Raw genomic sequence first — 21,787 nt, forward strand, 5'->3', positions numbered from 1 at the left:
TGAACTGAGCTAAAGTGTGATAGAATGTAGCGGGACCGAGCGTGCAGTCCTTTTTGCTATTTTAAAATCCTCCTTAGAATTAATTAAATTCCTCCTTTGGTAGCGTAATAAAAATTCCAGTTATAAGTTTACGAGTTTATTACATGTTTTAATAAATAATCACAATCTCATTATGTACAAGTAATCCAAAATATAAGTTCACAAATCGTTAATCCACTTAAACTCTGTCTATCACTGACTGTCTCTATCTCTCCTATCTAACCCCAAGCACGTGTGCGTGCACGCCCTATATATACATGTGAGGGGCAGCTCCGGTGGAGCTGCCAATACACAGCAGCTACCGGGGAGCTGCCGCTCTGCGGTCGATTACATAATATAAACAAATACTTTACAACTCCCCCCGGCTAAGATTTTGACCCCGTTCAAAATAAATTATCGAAACAATACAAACATAGTATCATACAAAATAAATATTTACATACAGTTAAGAATCAAGAAATTAGTTTAATTAACTGTTAAAAAGTTCAAGTTTTTAACAGCAGTCACTGGTTGAAATCTCCGTAGACGTTTCTGTCTCGGTGGCACTGGAAATGAATCTAAACTTATAATTTCCTAGGATTCGTCCTCAGTCTGCTGCTTTTCAATTATTTCCTCATCTGATGAAATGTCCTCAAGTTCGGGCGCATACACCGGCTGTGGTTGGACATTTGTTGCGACATCAAGCGATTCCTCGTCAGACGATATATCTTCATACAACGGGACGTAGACTGCTTTCTGATTTTTCTTCAGATCTTCTCTGCGTAATTCTTTACTACTCGCCATTGTCGTTTCACTTTGTCCATGCACACGTTTCAAATGTTTCTTTAAATTAAATTTCCTGGAAAATGGTCTTCCACAAAAGTCACAGTAAAATATACTAACACATTCACTATGAATTTCCTTACAAAGTTGTTTAAGCGTTTTTCTATTCGTAAAAACTTGTCCACATATATCACAAAGCATCTGTATTCTTCTACATCCAAAAATGGTATGATCAGTCTCTGAATCGGCACGGCACTTTTATAAGGCGCCCGCCCCTGGTCCGCGTCGAGTGTCTGTCTGGAGTTCGGGTATTGCGCATCTGACCTCTGTCGCGGTCTTCCCCTGCTGTAGCGCGGTCACTATCGGCGGCGTCCTTTGAACTTTGTTTTTTTCAATTTTGGCGATTTCTTGGAGTCCTCCTCATTAGAATCCTTTTGTTTCGGCACAGGGATATTATTAGGTTCTACAATCACTTGATCTTTAGTGATTTTCACAGTTTGATTCACCAATTTCTGTACATTGTGTTGTATTGTTTTTCTTGTGCGAAATGGCTTTAAATTGTCCGCATGCACAATCTTTGGTTTTGACGTTTTTGAGTGCTGAATTTGAAATAGGATATTACTTAGGCGTTTCAGAACAACCCAAGGGCCAATCCAATTTCGGGACAGTTTCGTTTTTGTTCCCTTCTTCTGTTTAGGTTGGTAAAGTCGTACTACGCCGCCCACTTCATAATTCTTCTCAATAATGTTCTTGTTATATTGTTTTCTTTGCGTTTCTATCGAAGATCGCGTTGTCTCCATGGCTAAATCATGCGCTTTTTCCATACTTTCACACAATTTTGTCACATATTCCGTATGACACTTTATATCCTCATTTTGAAAATCACTAAAATCACATAACACAGACACTGGAATTGTCATTTCACATCCAAATATCATACGATATGGCGTTATTCCTGTGGTTTCGTGTACCGAAGTGTTGTACGCCATACTTACAGCATCTATGTATTTGTCCAAGTTCGTTTGCGGTAAGACACGAACTTTGATAACATTTCTTTGATGGTCCGATTGATTCTTTCTACCATCCCGTCTGATCTTGGATGGAAGGCTGTTGTTCGAGTTTTTGAGATACACATAATTTCACAGAGTTGGGAAAATAACTGGCTCTCGAATTGACTTCCCTGATCCGTGTGAATTTCTAATGGACATCCGTAACGTTTTATCCATCCCCGAAATATAGCGTCCGCTAACTTTTCATGAAATGCCTCTTCTTTTTCTGTGGATTTTTCTTTTCCTCACAAATATGACACGATTTGACATAGTCACTGATATCACGATGAAAGTTAGGCCAATAATATGAACTTAAATCCGCTCTTTTCTTGGTTCTAATAATTCGTTGATGTCCAGAAATCGGCAAATCATGGAAATGCCACAACAATGCAATTCTCAGTGATTTAGGTGTACAGATCCGTAAACTTATTGAATCATCCTGTATCCACTTGATACACAACACGCCCTCATGTATGGTGAGTAGTTTCCATCGTCCATACCAGAATCGACTCTCAGGGGGCATATGAAATAAAGCGTCAAATTTAGGCTTGTCTTTGCTCCCATATTTTTCAATCCAACTTAGAACAAATCCGATAACTTTGTCTCCCATCTGACTTTTTCGAAAACCAGAATATGTTAAGTCTACATCGGGCTCAGGTTGCGGCTTTGCTCGTCTTGGTCTATTTTCTGTTCGTCCTCTTCCTGTTGCCTGATTGTTGTCACTTTCATTTGTGTTAAACAAATAATGAATATCACATATAGCTTGGTCAATACACAAATCTGTCTCACACTGGTGTTTGCAATGTGACTTTCCGGGGCTCCGTCGTATTCATCGCCTAATTTTCTTTTGCATTGTCTGCAAACGGTCTCATCCGAAGTTACAGTGATTCTTGATAAACCGTCTGCATTAGAATGTCGTTTCCCTGCACGATGAACAATTTTAAAATCAAGCGGTCCTATTTGCTGTAGCCATCTGCATATCTGTCCGTCTAGCTCTTTGAATCTGTGTAACCAAGTGAGAGATCCATGATCTGTGCGTAACACGAATTCCTTTCCCAACAGGTAATGTTTAAAGTATTTCATAAAATAAACTACGGCGAGCATTTCTTTTCGTGTAACACAATAATTTCTCTCCGCTGTAGTTAACAAACGACTCCCGTAAGCTATCACTTTTTCACCATGTTCCTGAATTTGGGATAGCACACAACCAATAGCACTTTTACTTGCATCTGTATCAAGAATAAAAATGACCAGCATTTGGATCTGGATATCCAAGAATTGGAGCACTCACAAGTTTTTCTTTCAGTGTATGAAACGCATGATCACATTCATCTGTCCATTCCCATTTTGTTTCTTTGCTTGTAAGCGTATGTAAGCATCTTGCTATTTTTGCAAAATCTTTAATGAATTTCCTATAATAGGACACTAATCCTAGAAAACTTCTTAACTCGCTCACATTTGTTGGTCTTGCAGCATTTCTAATTGCTTCTGTTTTTACAAGATCTGTTTTTATTCCGAATTACACATTTTATTTGAATCACTTGATAAAAAGTATTAATCCAAACACATTCTCACAATCACGGAGAAGAAAATAATAATAATCCAATGGAAATTAAATCCTTTCTTTTAACTATGGAATAACATGAATAACATCCCACCGCTGTGCCACCAGTTGTAGCTGGACCGAGCGTGCGGTCCTTTTTGCTATTTTAAAATCCTCCTTAGAATTAATTAAATTCCTCCTTTGGTAGCGTAATAAAAATTCTAGTTATAAGTTTACGAGTTTATTACATGTTTTTATGAATAATCGCAATCACATTATGTACAAGTAATCCAAAATATAAGTTCACAAATCGTTAATCCACTTAAACTCTGTCTATCACTGACTGTCTCTATCTCTCCTATCTAACCCCAAGCACGCGTGCGTGCACGCCCTATATATACATGTGAGGGGCAGCTCCGGTGGAGCTGCCAATACACAGCAGCTACCGGGGAGCTGCCGCTCTGCGGTCGATTACATAATATAAACAAATACTTTACAACTATGACAGAAGGACGGGTAGAAGACGGACATGACAAACACTACATGCCCCGGCCATATACATGGTGGGTCATAACTTAAAAATTAAAGTAGACTTTTAATCTTTGTTTTAATTTAACTCATATATGATATATGAGTTTTTCTTTCAGGCTAGAGATGCATTGATTGCTTAAGTAACTAAATATATAATATAAATAATAGTATCTGCATAGTTTTTGGACCTGCCTTAATGTATATATCATTATACTAACAGTGCTAAGAACCTATCATACGATATTTTATATCGTATGATAGGTTCTGGGCACTGTTAGGTATAACTCTCCGCCAAAAGGGGTTATAATTTATATAATTTAAGGCTTAATTTTATTTTTACAATTCTGAATAAAGAGAAAAAATATAAATTTTTGTATATCAAAAATAATAAAGGCCTTTAAACTGTTGAAGATATATGGACCAATGAGTGTTTGTTGTACGTTATGGAGCAGTGGATTGGTTCCGACAATGCCGGGCAACCAGTTTGGAATCTGCGCACTAAATCACCCAAAACGAGGCTACAACAGTTCCTTGGCATCAGGGTAAAGATGGATATTGGCAAAATTCAGACCAAGAACTTATATATTTCACGGAATTGTCCTGATAAATGAATATGTGACAGTCTTCACGAATCATGGAAAATGCACAACTCATCTAAAATAAGTTAAAATTATTAAAATAATAAACTGATTCATTATTTTGTTGTAGACTCTGCGTATTTGCGTCAGGAATCGTAGGAATGTTCTCCAGCCTGCGGTATGGTTTCCTCTTCTAGACGCCAATGCTGAGAATGGATGCATGCAGGTAGAGATAAAGCGACTATCCTTCATAGAGAATCATTTATAAGTACACAACTTATAGCATATTAAGGAATTTTCTAATTCAGATTGCACACAGAGGTCACAAGACCTTGTATCTCATGTTGGAGGAAATGGCCAAAACATTAGGTTAAGTCTGATTCCATCAGGCAATATTGCTTTTGATAAATGACCAACATATATTTAGTAAGCTATGACAGAATCTGTTAAAATATTGAGATTTTTGTTTCAACAGAAGTAGATTTGGACAAAGACATCATAACATGTCCAGTTTTCTTACGGTGGAACATTACTGTTGAACAATATGATATACGGAAGGCAAATCGCTTCTATTTCATAATGGTCAGTTTGTTTCTCTTTACTCAAAATGGATAAGTGCTATTTTACATAAAAGTTAAACTTCATAAAATATATATACTGAAACGCAACACCCTACTTCAGGGGGAATAATTATGTCAAGTAAAGAATTTTGTACCTTTAAATTATGATATCTTCAATTTGGTAAATATCGGTAATTTAACGGTTGAAAGATTTTCATACCTTAACCGGAAGTCAAGTTTGAGCCTGCTTACCGGAAATCAAAAATTGCATGTTTAACAAAACATTTGGCAATGATATGGAGTTTTAAGGGTTTGTACTGTTCATCATAAGTAATGCAGCACTATTTCAAAAAATAGATTCTCCTTTAGTTTCCCGTAACGATGCAAAGGCTTCTTGAAAATGGCTTAATTACACATTTCCATTGCTCTAGCTGGAAAATTTCAAAAGTAAAGTGATGGGGAGTTGCTGATGCAAAACATCACTACATTACACCTCAACAGGATCTTACGTATCATATGCATTAATGACAGTCCTTGGACCGGAAGTCCAAGGGTTAATACACTGCGCTAAGTTAGAGAAAATTCGACCTAATCATCTGAAAAACAGGCATTTAAAAATGGCAAAGAACAATTCCTTCGCTGAGATCTCAATATTGATGAACCTACTGTATCGTAGAAATTAAGCTGCAAGTGTTGTTTAGGGCAGACTTGCACGTTTTAATTGAATGGCTGCGAGGGGGGGGGGGGTTAACAGGCATATGCTACTTAGTAAAGTAAAAAGATATACATTTAACATTTTTTATCAAATCTCTGATGTTCTGAAAAGCGAGTTTATCCTTACTGTATTCACTTTTGGAAATCGTTAGATAAAAAATTAAAACATTTGTAGATTGATGCTTGTTGCGTTTTTGTTTTTTTTTTGCGTGTCAGTAGACAAGTAGGGCAAATACACATAATCTATTGGTTGAATATTTAGCCTGCCGAATATGTCTGAGCAGATCTGTTGGAGTCTTGATCTCCGTTGGCAAATACCGGATCATCCCTACAGATTTTAAGGCTATAAAGAACCACCTAGAATGATGAAAAGACTTCATTTCATGTTAAATCACAAATATTTATGGCTTACGTGTACAATGATTCATTTGAATAATTAAGTACTAGTAACAACTAAATTGTTGATGATTTTTTTTTTTATCAAAATCATCCTGTTTTTCAATCTGATGTAATTTTTTGCTCCACAATTATACTTAAGAAATTTGCATACTCTTTGTCTGGAGTTCAATATTTATATTAGTCTAAGAATTATTACTGTTCAAATTCTAGAGGTACTGTGAGCAATGTACATTGTGTTGACTCAATCTAATAAAAAAATCTTATGTACGTTGCATAGGATTTCAAAATACATGCATGCAATATACCAAATGTGTAACTGGAATATTTCATATACATAGGGGGGTTAGCTTTTCCTCCTTTCCATACTTGTTCTGACTATAGATTTTTCCTATAGTAAACTGTCCTTTAGATGCTGGTTCGCCCCAACTAATAATTGATTGTAAGGTCTAGCAAAATGAATTTATTCTGTACAGGATAAAGGAATCCACTTTCAATCAATTATGACACTATGTAGAAAGTAGAGGAAGTTAATAATACGAAGTTTATAAAGCATGTCCGCCCTGTCTTCCTTACACTAATATACCAGTACATTAGTGTCAAATAAATACATATTCTAATATTGAAGCATTGAAATTCAATGGAATACTGAGTTAACGCGCTGTATGATAATTTGTCGGCACTACCAGGTGTGTTATAAGACCGTAGACATCCTAAAATACATAATGTATGAATTAATGCATAAATTTACATTTTCGTATTTTCCCTCTTCAAAAATCTTTATTATAGACCCACCGCTTGAAAAGCGGGAGAGTATATAGTAATCAGGATATCTGCATGTCCGTTCGTCCGTCCCTCTGTCTTTAATTCCGTCTGTTATGCTTTGGGTACACGTATCCGCAACTCCTCTTATGTCAGTGTATGGTATCTAAGGTGACTTTCAGATTATCTCTATTACACATTGCCATTCTGCACCTTCTATTTTACTTTTTAATTAGATACACATTTTGGGTTTCCCATGGCAAAACATGGGCACTGCTATTTTATTCCATATGGAAGGCTGGGTATCTTTTAGTGAGCTTATTGTTCACAATACCTCTTTTAAATTATTTATTAGACTGATTAAAAATGTATATTTTGGTGTTCTAGAGTATTGATTATGAATATATTTCTTCTGTGTATTCTACGTGCGGGGAAAAGGTTTCGCGTGAATTATAGAAATTCGAATATCTCGGCTTTTAATGGATTTTATATTGAAAATTACACTGATTGTTAATATAAAACTTTTTTATTTATGCATTCATTTTTTCTTGAAGTTTTAAAGACGGACATTGTCCTTCAATTTCACGAAAGTGCTGAATACGTAATAACCATTTAATCGGCTCATGATGAAATGCCAAATACACTTACCATTACGTTAATTACAACAGCAATAAAAACAAGAGCCATTATAGCATTGTTAAGTCTGTTATAACGTTTTTTGTCCTCTATAGCTTCTTCAATGTTCGCCAAAGCTAAAAGTAAAAACCCAACAGTGATCTGCACTAGAAAAGTCAGTATCAGCAAAACAAGCAAGATATGGAAGTACTGGTATGACACCCCTCGGTCAAATAGGGACTTGAGCTGCGATGCATTGGCCACCAACAAACCAATATCTAGAAGGCCTTCTGCCACTGTTTTCTTCCGTTCGTGCACACTTGTGCTCTTTTTTGTTATATTCTGAAAAAAAAATGATAATATTATTTTTTTCTGTCTTTAATAACAACTGTGTTGTCTCTACTAACAGATATGTTAATTTGGCATTTTTTGTTTGTCGCTGATACCTAGGGGAGTCTGGAAAAAAGAAAGCCACCTTCCCCTTCATCCTGGCTTACTATTTTGACATCATATATTGTAAAATACGAAATATGATAATGTACGGTTCTACCCAATCATGTTATTCCTGCCTATTTACGAAAATAGAAAGATAACAAACAACATAATCAACTCAAAATGTCCCCTGGAAAAAGACACCTTTACATGTACATATATTGGCAACTGAACAAACAAATACTTCAGAACTCATTGAAAAAAGGAACAAAGTGCTTTGGAGGAGTAAGCATCCCCTGCAAATTGGTCACACCTATTGTATGGTCTTTATCATGATCGAGTTAAATTTGAAAAATCCGGAGATAATTTAATGTAAATATAACCGCTTAAAAATTAAGTGAAAATTGTAAGTCTGAGTCAACATTAAACGTAATGATCAATCAATTGTACATGATTGTATACTGTGGAATCACAAATTTTCATGTTGGTTTGATTTTCGTTGTTTTCGAAGTATGAAGAGACCAACGAATTCATGTCCACCACGAAATGTAAAATGTTACAAACATAACCAATCACCAATTTTACATCCACGAAATCAAATCCCCACGAACCAAGAGTTTTTACTCAAACCACGAAAATTTGACCCCACGATAATATGTGATTTTACAGATATGTGTTTTTGCTATCGTTGGAATATCTGATTTCTTTTCTGAATAGTACATACTTCATCCCCACAATAAAATGGTTTTCTATATGAACCGGTCACATTTATTGGTAATTTGGGAATATAAAAATAATAATAATAAAAAAAAACCTGATATTAAGAAGAGGTCTTACCAGTACCGTATAGTTGCCATTTTCTGTAGATTCGCCGACTTCTCCGACTTTTTCGACTTCTTCGACTTCTCTCTCAGACATTGTCACTTGTTTGTTTATGACGGTAGACAATGTTCTATGTTCTACTTCACTAGGATATTAGAAGGACATTAAGGTTAATTAATTATATCACAATGGCACATCAATAAACAATGTAGTCTCACTAAAACAGGATGTCATAGCTTGACAAAAGGTGTTATATGTTGTCATGCAGACATTGTGCAAGTTTTGAATTATAACAACGTAGTATAACTAAACAGTCATTTAAAATTCTAATCAGCATAGAAGATTGTCATCCACTCACAAATCCAGGTTCTTTAAGCATAAAATAAGGAAAACTACTTCGTCATTCCAAAACAAAAAGAGAGAAAAGTGTCTTTTACATTTAAAATGTTGTCTATCATGAATTCCGGAAACAAACAGAGCTAATATTTGCCTTCGACTGCCAGTATGGTTTTAACATAAAACAAACTATTTTCTGTTATTATTAAGATATTACTAGTAATTAAATGTAATAAAAGAGAATAATATTTGTTAGACTAGAAAACCAAAGTAAATTTTAACTAAAAATTCACTTTCAGCAAAATTTTCTTCAGTGTAGTAACATATTGTACACTTTAATGCAAATGATAGTAAGAATTGACATTTTCTATTTTAAGTATCAAAACAGTTTCCATTGTAAATCAAACGTATTACTAAAGTAATGCAAGGTATTGTTTTTTTTACTATAAAAGTTAAACTAAAAATATGTCCTTTTTCAAAAATTTAGAGTACATTCTGTATGTATATATTAGATACTTAACAGATTAGTTATATTTCTAGCAAAGATAGTCAAATAGTAATGTTGGGATTTAAATACAGTATCTCAGTTCTTAAAAATCTCCAAAAAAAATTTTAATCACTATTAAGGAAATATTGCACGATTGCATATATTCAAATTTATTTCTTTTACCTGCGCGACACAGGCACTTGTTAATGTAAAAAAAATGACCCAAAATAAAAAAAAAATTGTATTGTTATTATTATACTATGGGTCATTCATGTAAATGTATTACAGAGACAATTTCCTGACAGGTGCTATGAAATTAAAGCAAATGCATCATAAAGATTAATAAAACTGTATTTCTTCTTAACAACCATAATTATTAAATGTAAACTTACCCAAAAAAAGGGTTTCATATGATAAAATCAATAGACAAAAAAAGATAGACAATTCTTTATAAATCAGAAATTGGAAACTGCAAAAAATCTTAAACAATCTTAAATACAATTAACAGATACTGCTAACGATAATATATTTTTATTAATAACATAAATTGTTCAATTAGTTCACTTGGAAAATTGCAAATATACTATTGATGTAAAAGTTAATAAGCACTGATTTAGAAAAAGAAGAGAGATGTCTGACTCAGTTTTATACTGTTAGATCATTCGTCGTTTTGCACTACATTTTTCAATAGTTTTAAAACATAAAGATAGAAATTTAAAGACAGTTCCAATAATGTCTTTTTGTATGTTTTCAACTTTAAGAAGACTGGGGGTCAACAAATTAAGCATAAGATATAACTTATTTTTGCCCCTCTTTTACATGTAATGAAATTCAATTTAGTCTAAAAATGGTAACAACTACCAGACCCTCTTATTACCATGTGCAGGTTTGTCTCCCTTGTGTAATCTAATCTGTGAACACTAAACTTTCGGACAAGTGAATATCTTTATTCCGGACAAGTGCATATATCTGTATTGACCTTTACTTTAAATATTGTGGTATAACATTTTCTTGCATTGGCGTAAATCTCTTTATGGTTTGCAAGGAAAAAAAAAAACTGACTATACTTTTTGAAGTTGTATATTGACATTAACATGTAGATTATATATAAAAATAAAGAAGATATTTCCAGTCTGTAAGATTTTTTTCATTACTTTTTATTAAATAATGACATCATATTAATCAAAATCTATCAGTGCATTCTATAACATACAAGTTTATACAAAATGATGGATCATTATTGATTAGCTGTTTATATGTTCTATAGCACATGTAAAATACGCTAATGTAGATGTTCTTTTATTTTTGTAACTATAAATGTTGAAATATTTCTCTAATTTGGTTTAAGAGTAAACTTTTCTGTGTTGTGGATTGTAAATAATATCCACAATTTATAGTCTTTATCTTGGTACCCGAATCACACTGTCGAATTAGTTACAGGGTTTTTGAAAATGATCTTTGTTTGCTCTGAAATACCGAACACACTTATTATAACATTAATTATGATAGAAATAAATACAAGTCCCATAACGGCATCGTCAATTCTGTTCGCACGTAACTCGTTGGCTTCATCCCCCTCTAGAGTTCCCATAAACAAAATCAACATCCCCACCGTGATCTGTACTACAATGGAGAATATCAGAAAAATCAACACCACATAGTAGTACACCCCCTTGGCCCAATAATGCCTAGGTCACATTTCCCCGGTGGTAATCGTTGGTAATCCGTGATGTTAACGATGCCCTAACATCGGTCCACATCGGCCTAGTAGTCTTTACAGAATCAGTCACATTATCCAACGATGGGTATTCGATGGGTAACCAATGCCTTTTATGATAAAAATGTCGTGGTTGCCGGCCAGACTTTCATAGGCCCAGCGAAGCATTGCTAATCATGAAACGGTGTTCCAGGATAATCGGCCGATGTATATTACATCGCTCATACATTGGTGAACATCGTTTGAACATCGGTTGACTACAGGCCAATGTTTGGTCGAACATCGACCAATGATCGGGCGTTATCTGTTGGACACCAGTCAACCTCCCGATGACTTCAGATTCAAGGGATATTGGACGATGCTCGGCCATACATCGGCCGATCCTTGAAAGATCTGTTAATGGTGGGTTGCCCATGAGGAGCGATGTGAGGCATCTTTGGAGACATGGCTGAATTTTATCTACGAATTTTTTACTACCGATGACCCCACCGATTCGCAAAAAAGACTCAGTCACCATCTGATCACTAGTGGTGCCCGGCCGGCAACCAGGCCATTTTCATCACAAAACGCATCTTTTTCTCATCGTATATCCCATCGCTGGATAATGTGACTGATACTTAAGCCTTTCAGCTGAGAGGCGTTGGCGACCAATAAACCAATATCCAGAAGGCCCTCCGCCACTGTCTTCTTCCGCTCGTGCACGTGAGGGTCACTATTCTGTATAAAACATTTAAAAATATTATGGTATTTTTTGGTCCTTTTTTACAACTTGAGAGCTAATTTTTACAATTGGCTAATCTATTCGTATAAATCATGTGCAAAATGGCATAAACGAAGGATTTTCCTTCTTTGAAATATTTTTTCTCACTCAACGTACTGAACTTACACACAATTTTACAAGATATTCTTTAATGAAAATAAAAGTCGTATTAGATGTTCAGGGGTTTTGAAAAGATATGGTAAAAATATTCAAAAACAATATGCAAAAAATACTAAAAGTGTCCCCTAGAAGTTGTTTCATCCGATTTGTTTTTTTTAAATGTGTACATATATACAGACACCTACAGAGCACTTAGGCACCTCAAGTATTGGAACACTTCAACTCCACGTGGCGTATATGTCCCTAAACTTTTTAGTATATGTAAAGAAGCCAAACCTTTTCTGTAGATTTTTCAACTTCTGCAGGATTCTCGATTTCTTTGTCAGACATTTTCAATATTAATAGATGAAGTAAATTTTCTTAACACTTATATATGAAAAGGATATTATTGTACGTCTTCTGTAAGATTAAAATCTCATTACAATTACGGTAAATTCGTTCAACATATTGTAATGACCTGGGGTAGAAATTAATTAATTAGTTATTTTTTTTATGATTTAATTTTGTCAACATTTATTGGAATATTATCTGCGTGGATTTTATTATGCATGAACGACACTACTACATTTCAGTCCTTTGATTATTTACTCAACGTGGTATTGTCTATTTTTAGCACATTTGGCATACTTGTTGTTTGCATTTATACAGGAAATATTATATTTTATGAATTCATGTGCATACTTTCAGAATCTTTGCATGTTGCTGTATTTTACTTGATTATTTATGAGTCAAATAAGCGCTTGACATAGCCATAATTGCACTCGATTGTTGGAGTCATGGAAGTTGTTTACATCCCGCCGACATCTTATTTGTATCAGCCAGAGTTTCGTATTTGAGCAAGTTGTATTTTGTTATGCAATCCAGTGTTATAATTGCTTGTGAATATCCACAAAACTAATGTTTGAATATGTTTTACTAAGATTTATCGAAGGATTTTTTTGTTAAACGTGATTTTATGGTAGTTACACATTTTTACTATGACAGTGCTATTTGAATATCGTCTGCTATACGATTGCAGTTTTCTATCATGAAATACGCGTTTAATTCACATGGATTGTTTACTTACTTATTATAGACACATCTTTTGTAATCCATATTTATTGGTTATTTTGTCTTTTCTCATTTTAATTCCGTTTTGTAGTTATTATCCTCATTGTACGACAGCCTTGTTTGACACTGTTTGACAGATCTCTGTTTGTACGGCGCCGTACAGCGCTGCGATTGGTTGAGTGACACCGTACAGCTTTTTCATTGGTTAATTTGTATCACATGACTATTTCCGAAGGTTTTAAATATAAGTGCCTCGCCAGTCTCTGGCAGATAAGTTGCACAAGCAACATCGCAGGATCGTAGCCTAAACCTAGGTGAGACAACTGTAAATTATCTCCCCACACACTGGACACCTGATGTTATATTTTTAGAGCTTTTTAATGTCAAATCAACTTTATTTGCCATTTTTATCCTTGAAAGTACGGTTGACAATGTGGGACAAAATGAATATTAATTATCTATATGTATCCAATATAGATGTTTGTTTACCTACTGTTATTTCCTGTTGAATGATCAATTAATAAACCAAATATTAAACTGATACCAAGTCTTGTCCTTACTCAGAAATATGAAGCAAGAAATAAGGAGTGACCTTGAGAAGTATTGTTGTGTTATTATTTTGTATAGCCCCCATTCCAGGATGGCCATCCGTGGGGAGCTTACAATATAATAACAGGAAGTCATAGATGGCGTGAAACATATTGGAGAAATGTTATTGCTATCCTGTAATTTGTTAATTAGGCACGGAAATAAATGAAATTATAATACCAACATAGCTCTGTCGGTAGAGCAACTGAGCAGGGGTCTTGTTGTGCCAATCTTGTCCTTAAGAAGAAAAATGAGCATTTTTTTGTAAAAAAAAAAGTTTTTCCTATGACTTACCGGCTTAGAAAATAAAAGTATATTTAAACTCCAATATCTTATATTTAACTCCAATATCTTAATTTATATTTGATTTATTAAAAAAATAGGGTAAAAAGGATCTAACGAGTTATTCAATGGAGGTTATTATACAAAACAAACAGAACTGCATCAATTTTCCGTTACAATCATAAAAACTTTAAGACACAGATCTTAAACGACTTACATCCTTACTTATTATGCCCCCGCTTGAAAAGCGGGAGGTATAATAGTAATCGTTAATTCCGTCCGTCCGTCCGTCCGTCTGTCCGTCTGTACGTCCGTCTGTCTGTCCGTCTGTTACACTTTAGGGTACCAATCTCTTATCCACAACTCCTCTTATACCACTGAGCGAAATTTGATGAAACTTTCACAGAATCTTTATTACATATTGCCATTGTGCACCTCCTATTTTACTTTTTGATCTGACACATATTTTGGGTTTCCCGGCCACGGCAAAACATGGACTTTGTCATCAGTTATAACGATATGGGAGGCGGGGGGTATCATTTTGTGAGCTCATTGCTCATAGTACCTCTAGATTTATTTTCAGTTTGTGTTGAATTTCTCTTTTTTTCCTCTCAAATCGCCAGTGTTTAGTTACAAAGGAATATTAAAGATACTGTTTTCATTATGCCATAATGCTAACCGTCTGACACGAAGAACACAGGGAAACACATCTTATCATCTTGCACCCTGAGATTTTTTATTCCCTTATATGTCTTTCACTTTCTCTGATTTAATAAATATTCACGTTGCTACACATAAGAGGCATTTTATAATCAAGTTCAAGTTGATTTTCTGTATGTTATAAAAAAAGAAAAAAAAGACACTGGGTCTCACCGAAGGACTCATAACTTTCACTTCAATGGCGCGAGCGCTTGGTGAAAGAAAAGTAGCTACCCATATTTTATCGACTTAGGTCAAGACTAAAGACTATTAGTCAGTTGAATTATTGAACATAGCGAAAATTGTCAATCTAGAACAAGAGGCATTGTCAGAACCAAACTCACTATAGGTAGATTCTACCTCTCCCATATCATTATAGTGGCAAAGTTTGCTCTGGGAAATCCGAAACAAGTGTCAAATAAAGGGAAATAGGAGGTGCACGATGGTATTAAGAAATAAAGGAAATGTGAAAGTATACATCAATTCAATTCAAGGGGGTGGGGTTGCAGAAGAGCGAAGGACACCCTTAGATATGATAGAACGAATGGAAGAGTTCATATTGTGTTATGAGATACACAAAATCCGTGTCAGATTAAAAAGTAGAATGAGAGGTGCATAACAACACTAAGTAACACATATTCGGTGAAAATCGTATAAAAGTTTGCTTTGTTGTAAAAGAGGAGTTGCAGATAAAAGATGGTTACCCCAAAGCATAATAGGTGGATGAACATTTCGAACATTATATACCCATCCACTTTACACAAATCTACACAGTGATTAAGTCAATGCTATAGAAGCAATGCACATAAAATCACGTCCATTTTACTCTTATTTGTTTAGAAACTTTTTAGTACAATTTTTTTTATGTTTTATTTTGAGCTTTTTTTTATGTTTTAAGTAATTACATAGTACTTAAGAGACAGCAATTGAGGACATTATTTCACTCCATGTCTTTATTTATTATATACCACTCAAGAAAAACAATTAAAGAAATTATTTCACTTGATATATGAGAACTTCATGGTATTTGTAAGAAAAATAACAGTAGTAAGTAATTTTGTGCTCAATGTTTATTTGTGCTTGAAACTGGCTTCATTCATTTGATTGTGAACAATTAAGTTTTAGTATAAATTAAAAAGATTCAACATACGAGGGGGTATCAAAAGCTCGTTGATTAGCGCTATAAAATTTGAACCTCTTAAGATACATCAATAAAATTTAAGATATAAAGTTATCGTCATTTTTCATATATATAGAATGAACCATTAACCACAAATCATAATTTTTATTTTTTGATAAATAAGCAATGTTTTTGAAAGCAATTGTACCAGGCGGCGCAACTTCACAAACAACGTTTTTTGAACCTAAGTGTAATTGAGAAAAAATCTTTTGAACATTAGACATCAAAAACCCTGTTGATATTAACTTGAAGGTATGTGATGAGACACTTTTGTTCTATAAAATGTGGAATTTTAATCTGGTTTTGGAAGTTTTGCAAAATTTTATCATAAATTTTACATGGAATTCCAAACAAATAAGGCCTTGAAAATGGCTTCAAAAAGGGCGAATTTCCTTTTCCAACATTGTATTGAGTTTTGTCCTTGAAAAAAAAAACTGGTAAGGACATGAGAATTTTTTTAACTGGCTACTGCGGAATACTATGCACTCAGAGTACTTGTTTCTTAATGCCAAAATATACGAGTATGCAGAGAGAAAAAGGATGCACAATTAATGTCGATTTGTATTCAAGGTCTGAAAAATTAATTGCGTCAAACAATGACGTTGATCATATGGCATATATTGAAGTGCAGAAAGCAAATTATGCTGGCACAAGCAAGTGAGGATCTCTCATATTTATAAATCCATTTGGAATATTATGTGCATTGATTTGATCCAAAAGCCTGAATAAAGTATTAATTTTTGTGTGTGACAGTTAAAACTTGATTTTTAAAAAAAAAAATCATTTTGTATCTTTATGTGACAAGATTACCAAATTATAATTTAATTAAACTATTGTTTGTTGTTACCCTATAAATATCATTACCACCTTTCAAGTTTGACATCTCGGCGTGTCAGTCGTCTATTGCTTTGAGGTAAACGCAATAAAATTTATTGCACGCTAAAAGATTTCTGAATAAAGTATTAATTTTTGTGTGTGATTGTTTTGATACAAATAAAAAACTCGAAATTTCTTTCATTATACACTCGCTTGAAAATTGGGAGGGTATACCGGAACACGCGATTACGTAATCTCGTCCGTCCCTGTTGAATTTTATATACACACTGCAACTCCTCTTATACCACTGAGTGAAATTTAATGAAACATTCCTGCCAAATTATAATTTAATTAAACTATTGTTTGTTGTTACCCTATAAATAACATGGACACCATTACCTTTCTAGAGTTTGAGATTTGGCGGCGTGTAACAGATACCACGAGTCATTCCTCTTTACAGTATATATACAAAACATGCAATCAAGCATGGCAATTGAGGTTGGTCACAATACCTGTTAAAAATAAAATTTAACATGTACCACCGTTTACCCGGTAAAGGTAATGTTTCTTTCGTATGCATGCATTGTTTTGACTACAAAAGTCAAATAAACTCAAAATTTCTTTCATTATGCATTTGTGAAAATTGGGAGGGTACAAAATATATGAGAAACGTCCTTCCTAAAGATGAAAAATGCAAAACAATTTTTATTAAACGTTATGTCATTTTTTTTTTAGTGCTCCGTCTGTAATGTTAAGCTTTGGGGTACAGAAGACCAACATGTTCCGATCTGCAACTCAAGATTCACAACTTATACCTCTGAATGAAATTTAATGAAACATTCATAGAACCTTAATTACATATTTGAATTGTACACCTCCTATTTTAATTTTTGAGAAGACTACGTAATCTTTTAATTTTTTTCCATAGCAAAAAAGAGAATGTTGTTATTTAAATTTTTCCTTTTATCGTTACCACGTGAGATAAAGGCGGCTTCTGTACATGTAACATTAGCCAATTTCTTTGATGTTTTTTCCTCGTTTTTATACGTATATATAGCAAAGCATGGACGTTATGAGAGGCGGGTGTATCATTCAGTGAGCTCATTGCTCACGGTACCTCTATAGTTAAAAATAAAATTTAACATTGTATCACGTCCGTGTGATTGCAACACTACGTTAAAGGTGACGAATGCTTACTTATGTACAGGTATGCTATTTTGTTTCCATGCTTGACTAACCAAAAAGTCAAATACGAGGGTGGATAAAAAGAATATTGTCTTCTTGCATTTGTAAAAATTTCGTTGCTTTTTAAATACAAAATATATGAGAAACGTCCTTCCTAAAGATGAAAAATGCAAAACGATTTTTATTAAACGTGATGTCATTTTTTTTAGTATTTATTTGAATGTCGGTATAATTTTTTTTCGTGCTCCAGGTACTGTGTAATTCAAGATGTTGGGACTTAGACCGCGACAGAAGACCAACATGTTCCGACCTAGTCGGTGAATTGACAAGATTCACAACTCCATCCTCAGATGATAATTATCTGGAACCCTCTTTTACATATGAGCGACCTCAGAATACTTATGTCATGTTGAATAGAGAATAGACTACCTCGACCTTCACTGAGAAAGCTAATCAATAATTGTTGAGAAGCCTATTTAATCTTTTAATTTTTTTCCAATAAGCAATAAAAGAGAATGTTGTTATTTAAACATTTTCATTTTATCGTTACCACGTGTATGTAAAGGACCATTACATGTACATGTAATATTAGCCAAATTCTTTGATGTTTTTATGCTTCTATAATGTTTTTAAACTTTTTATTTCTGAATTAAAACAAGACATTGTTTTCTTTCAATATTTAATTAGGGACCAAATTACACGTATTAGCTTCGCCCATAACTATGTACATTAAATGTTAACTAATCCAGAATTTCGGGATGTTATAGACCATCTCCCTCATCCCTCTAGATCAATGCATGTGGACAAGAAGTAAATAAGAAATGGACTCCTCGAACATTATAAATGAGCCTTCTTGCATTGCTTTCAAGATGTTTTATTGTATGTGTACTTAAAAAAAGCGGGCTTTATATCTTAGCGGCTTCGTCGCAGACAGCGATGCACTAATTCATGAATAAATGAATACGATATTATGTTTTTTTTTATTTACTTGCTTCGATCTGCCATTTTTTCAGGCCTTGAAACTAGCCCAATTTCTATTTCAATTTGCAATATATGCCTATATAAATGTGTGTATATACATGTATATCTCCATTTTAAATGTGTTTTTTTTTTCAAATTCACTTTTGAGCAAAAATTTTAATTTAAAATGGGTTGTCACTTAGAGCATTTACTAGTAGTTCAACTGTGTCGATCCGCATACGCTCTAAAGGTGAACGCTAAAAATGTACATTGCAAGTGCGGTATTAGTTACACGATATTACTCTGACATAATTACACATTATTGATCCTCGTGGAGTAGAAAATCTTAAGTTAATTGTATTTAAGTACATGTACTAGTAAATGGTACACTTACATTTTCCTTCTTTGTTTCCCTGGTGGCATCTTCAAAATATTTTGCAAAACTGACATTTTTTGTTCTGATCGGTGAATGAATCGCATTAAATTTTGCCTGTTTGTAATGTGAGTTAAAGTATTCCGCTACAAAGCATTAACATTTGTATTTAATGGTGATTACTCCCTACTATCTGTATCAAATCGTACGTACATGTATCAGCTTGATCGTGAGCAGTAAGAACACGCAAAACGGAACACAGGTACACATGTATTATCAGAACATAAGACATAACAACGCATCGCAAACAAATAACATGCCTGTCCTGTCCGAGGTCAATAATCAAGATCTAAAAGTCAGATTAGATGCAATTATGTAACGATGCAATTGAGGTTATTTACTTTGCAATACGGTCTGATGTGACGATAATGATCAAAATCTAATTGTGTTAATCGAAGAAAAATATTGACAGTCCAAAATAGATCACACAATCAACACGATCGCCACGAGGGAACACAAGACTAAGTTGCATTTTGATTATATACATGTTACACTACATATTCACCGGTTTGACACCATATTTACTGAAGAGTTAGTGCGCATGAAGAAGCATTGTGACGTCCAAGCAATACCTCAAAACAACGTTGAAAACAATGGTTGCAACAGTCGGAGTAAGCTGCATATTTTAGAAGGAAAATTGGTAAGCAAATTCATTGCAACACAATTAAGATATGTCCAGACATTCCAATGTCATTATTACGGCGAAAGGATTACGCGGATGATATAAAAAGTGACTTGTTGACTTTTTTTCCTAGAAGTAACTTCGTTAATGAAAAGTGAATCGTCAGGCAGGCAGTTAAACAATCAAATGCACTCAAAATATGAAGTACATGTAGTGTTAGTATTTGTTTTTACTTATTTTAAGTAATATGATTACTTAATTTGATTGTTAATAACTAACTATGATTGCGAATTACTAAGGTATACTAAGTACATGTTTGAAAATTTATATTAATTTACTTACAATTCAATATTATAGGTAAATCGATTACTTAAAGTATACTTAAAGTATATTAGAATTCATTTTAAAAAAGTTAATTTCAAATTCTATTGTTGCAAGGAATCAAAATAACTAAAACTGCAACTTAATATTTGTTTGTATTTACTATATATTTTTAATTTTTTTACTTGTAATATCTAAAGTATGTATGTCAAAACTTGTAAATAATTTCCAACAATGTTTTTACTTGAGACGAAATATTCTCCTGCTCCAAATTTCATCATTTTTTTTTCATTCCAAACATTGATTTTTATCGAGAACAATAGCAGTAAGTGAAAGTTTATGTTCGAATATAAGTATAAGATTTGAATATTTGTTTATTAACGAATGATAAACAAATTTTGAAAAAGAACAATTCTAAACTGGACCTGTAGAGTAAGTAAATTAGAGTTTATATTTCAAAAGGCTAGTCAGGTCAACACACCTTCAAAAACTCGCACTGAGCCATATAATTCTTTTAATTGTTAATGTACTGGTATTGTGAAAAATGTTTCAAAAAGTAATCAGACAATAGATATTTCATAAGTTGAAATGTACACTGAAGTAAATACAAATTACTTATGATATAGATGAAGAGACGTTTCTTTTTTATTTTTTATATAATTAGTAGGTTTCTTAAATTCATATAAGACACACTGCATTTTTGTGTGAGTATTTCCTGTTCTTCAGTAGCATTAGTACATATTTCAAGAGAATTTATTGCTCAAAACTTCCTGTTTAGCAATGATATTACATACATACTACATGTAGTTGAGGAACTGGAATGCAAGAAAATATATTCTATTGCTAAAAAAAAACTTCCGGTATTCCAAATATTTTTTTTTTCGTATGTGATCTTGAGATATATATTTGTCACTTGGCCTAAACCCGACTTTCATTGAAGGAAAAGTAGTGAGTATCTTCTGAAAATTCTATGTGTCATTTTTCCTTAAATTTCTAAATACGTTCAGGCACAAAGAAGTTAAACAGTTTTTATTTTTTTTCTAAATTATTATCCATTGTACATGCAGTACATATCAAGCAAATTACTTACTTAGCTTGACCTGTCATCTCCCTAAAATGACACAGTTTGTACACAGTGAGAGGCTGATCAAGTCACATTTTGTACAATGAAAAAATTCTTTTGTGTATGTAGTACATATCAAGCAAATTACTTACTTAGCTTGACCTGTCATCTCCCTAAAATGACACAGTTTGTACACAGTGAGAGGCTGATCAAGTCACATTTTGTACAAAGATAAAATTCTTTTGTTCTCAAATGAAATATTATTTGCATTTGTATAAAAGGCAGTTAACTTAGATGACATGTCTATTTTACTATTTCATTTATATACTGTCTGTATTTCCTCCAGAGAAGTGATTCTGTCGTGT

At 33.6% G+C, this 21,787-nt stretch overlaps 2 protein-coding genes across 2 annotated transcripts; both read right to left on the minus strand.

The window, feature by feature from the left end:
• Nucleotides 1-612: 612 nt before the first annotated feature.
• LOC134261301 (uncharacterized) lies at nucleotides 613-1,002 on the minus strand. Its single transcript, XM_062743743.1, has one exon. The coding sequence runs from the start codon at nucleotides 1,000-1,002 to the stop codon at nucleotides 613-615; it is 390 nt and encodes a 129-aa protein (XP_062599727.1).
• Nucleotides 1,003-7,519: 6,517 nt separating this feature from the next.
• On the minus strand, nucleotides 7,520-9,142 carry LOC134261297 (ninjurin-2-like). Its single transcript, XM_062743740.1, has 2 exons — nucleotides 8,819-9,142; nucleotides 7,520-7,891 (listed from the first exon to the last, which is right to left on the minus strand). Exons 1-2 carry the CDS (start codon nucleotides 8,897-8,899, stop codon nucleotides 7,556-7,558), a joined length of 417 nt encoding a protein of 138 aa, XP_062599724.1. The 5' UTR covers nucleotides 8,900-9,142; the 3' UTR covers nucleotides 7,520-7,555.
• Between the last annotated feature and the right edge of the window lie 12,645 nt (nucleotides 9,143-21,787).

The sequence above is a fragment of the Saccostrea cucullata genome, unplaced genomic scaffold (genome assembly GCF_032062105.1).
Source record: "Saccostrea cucullata isolate Sc308-1 unplaced genomic scaffold, CSIRO_AGI_Scuc_v1 ctg5899, whole genome shotgun sequence".
NCBI classification, from domain to species: Eukaryota; Metazoa; Mollusca; class Bivalvia; order Ostreida; family Ostreidae; genus Saccostrea; species Saccostrea cuccullata.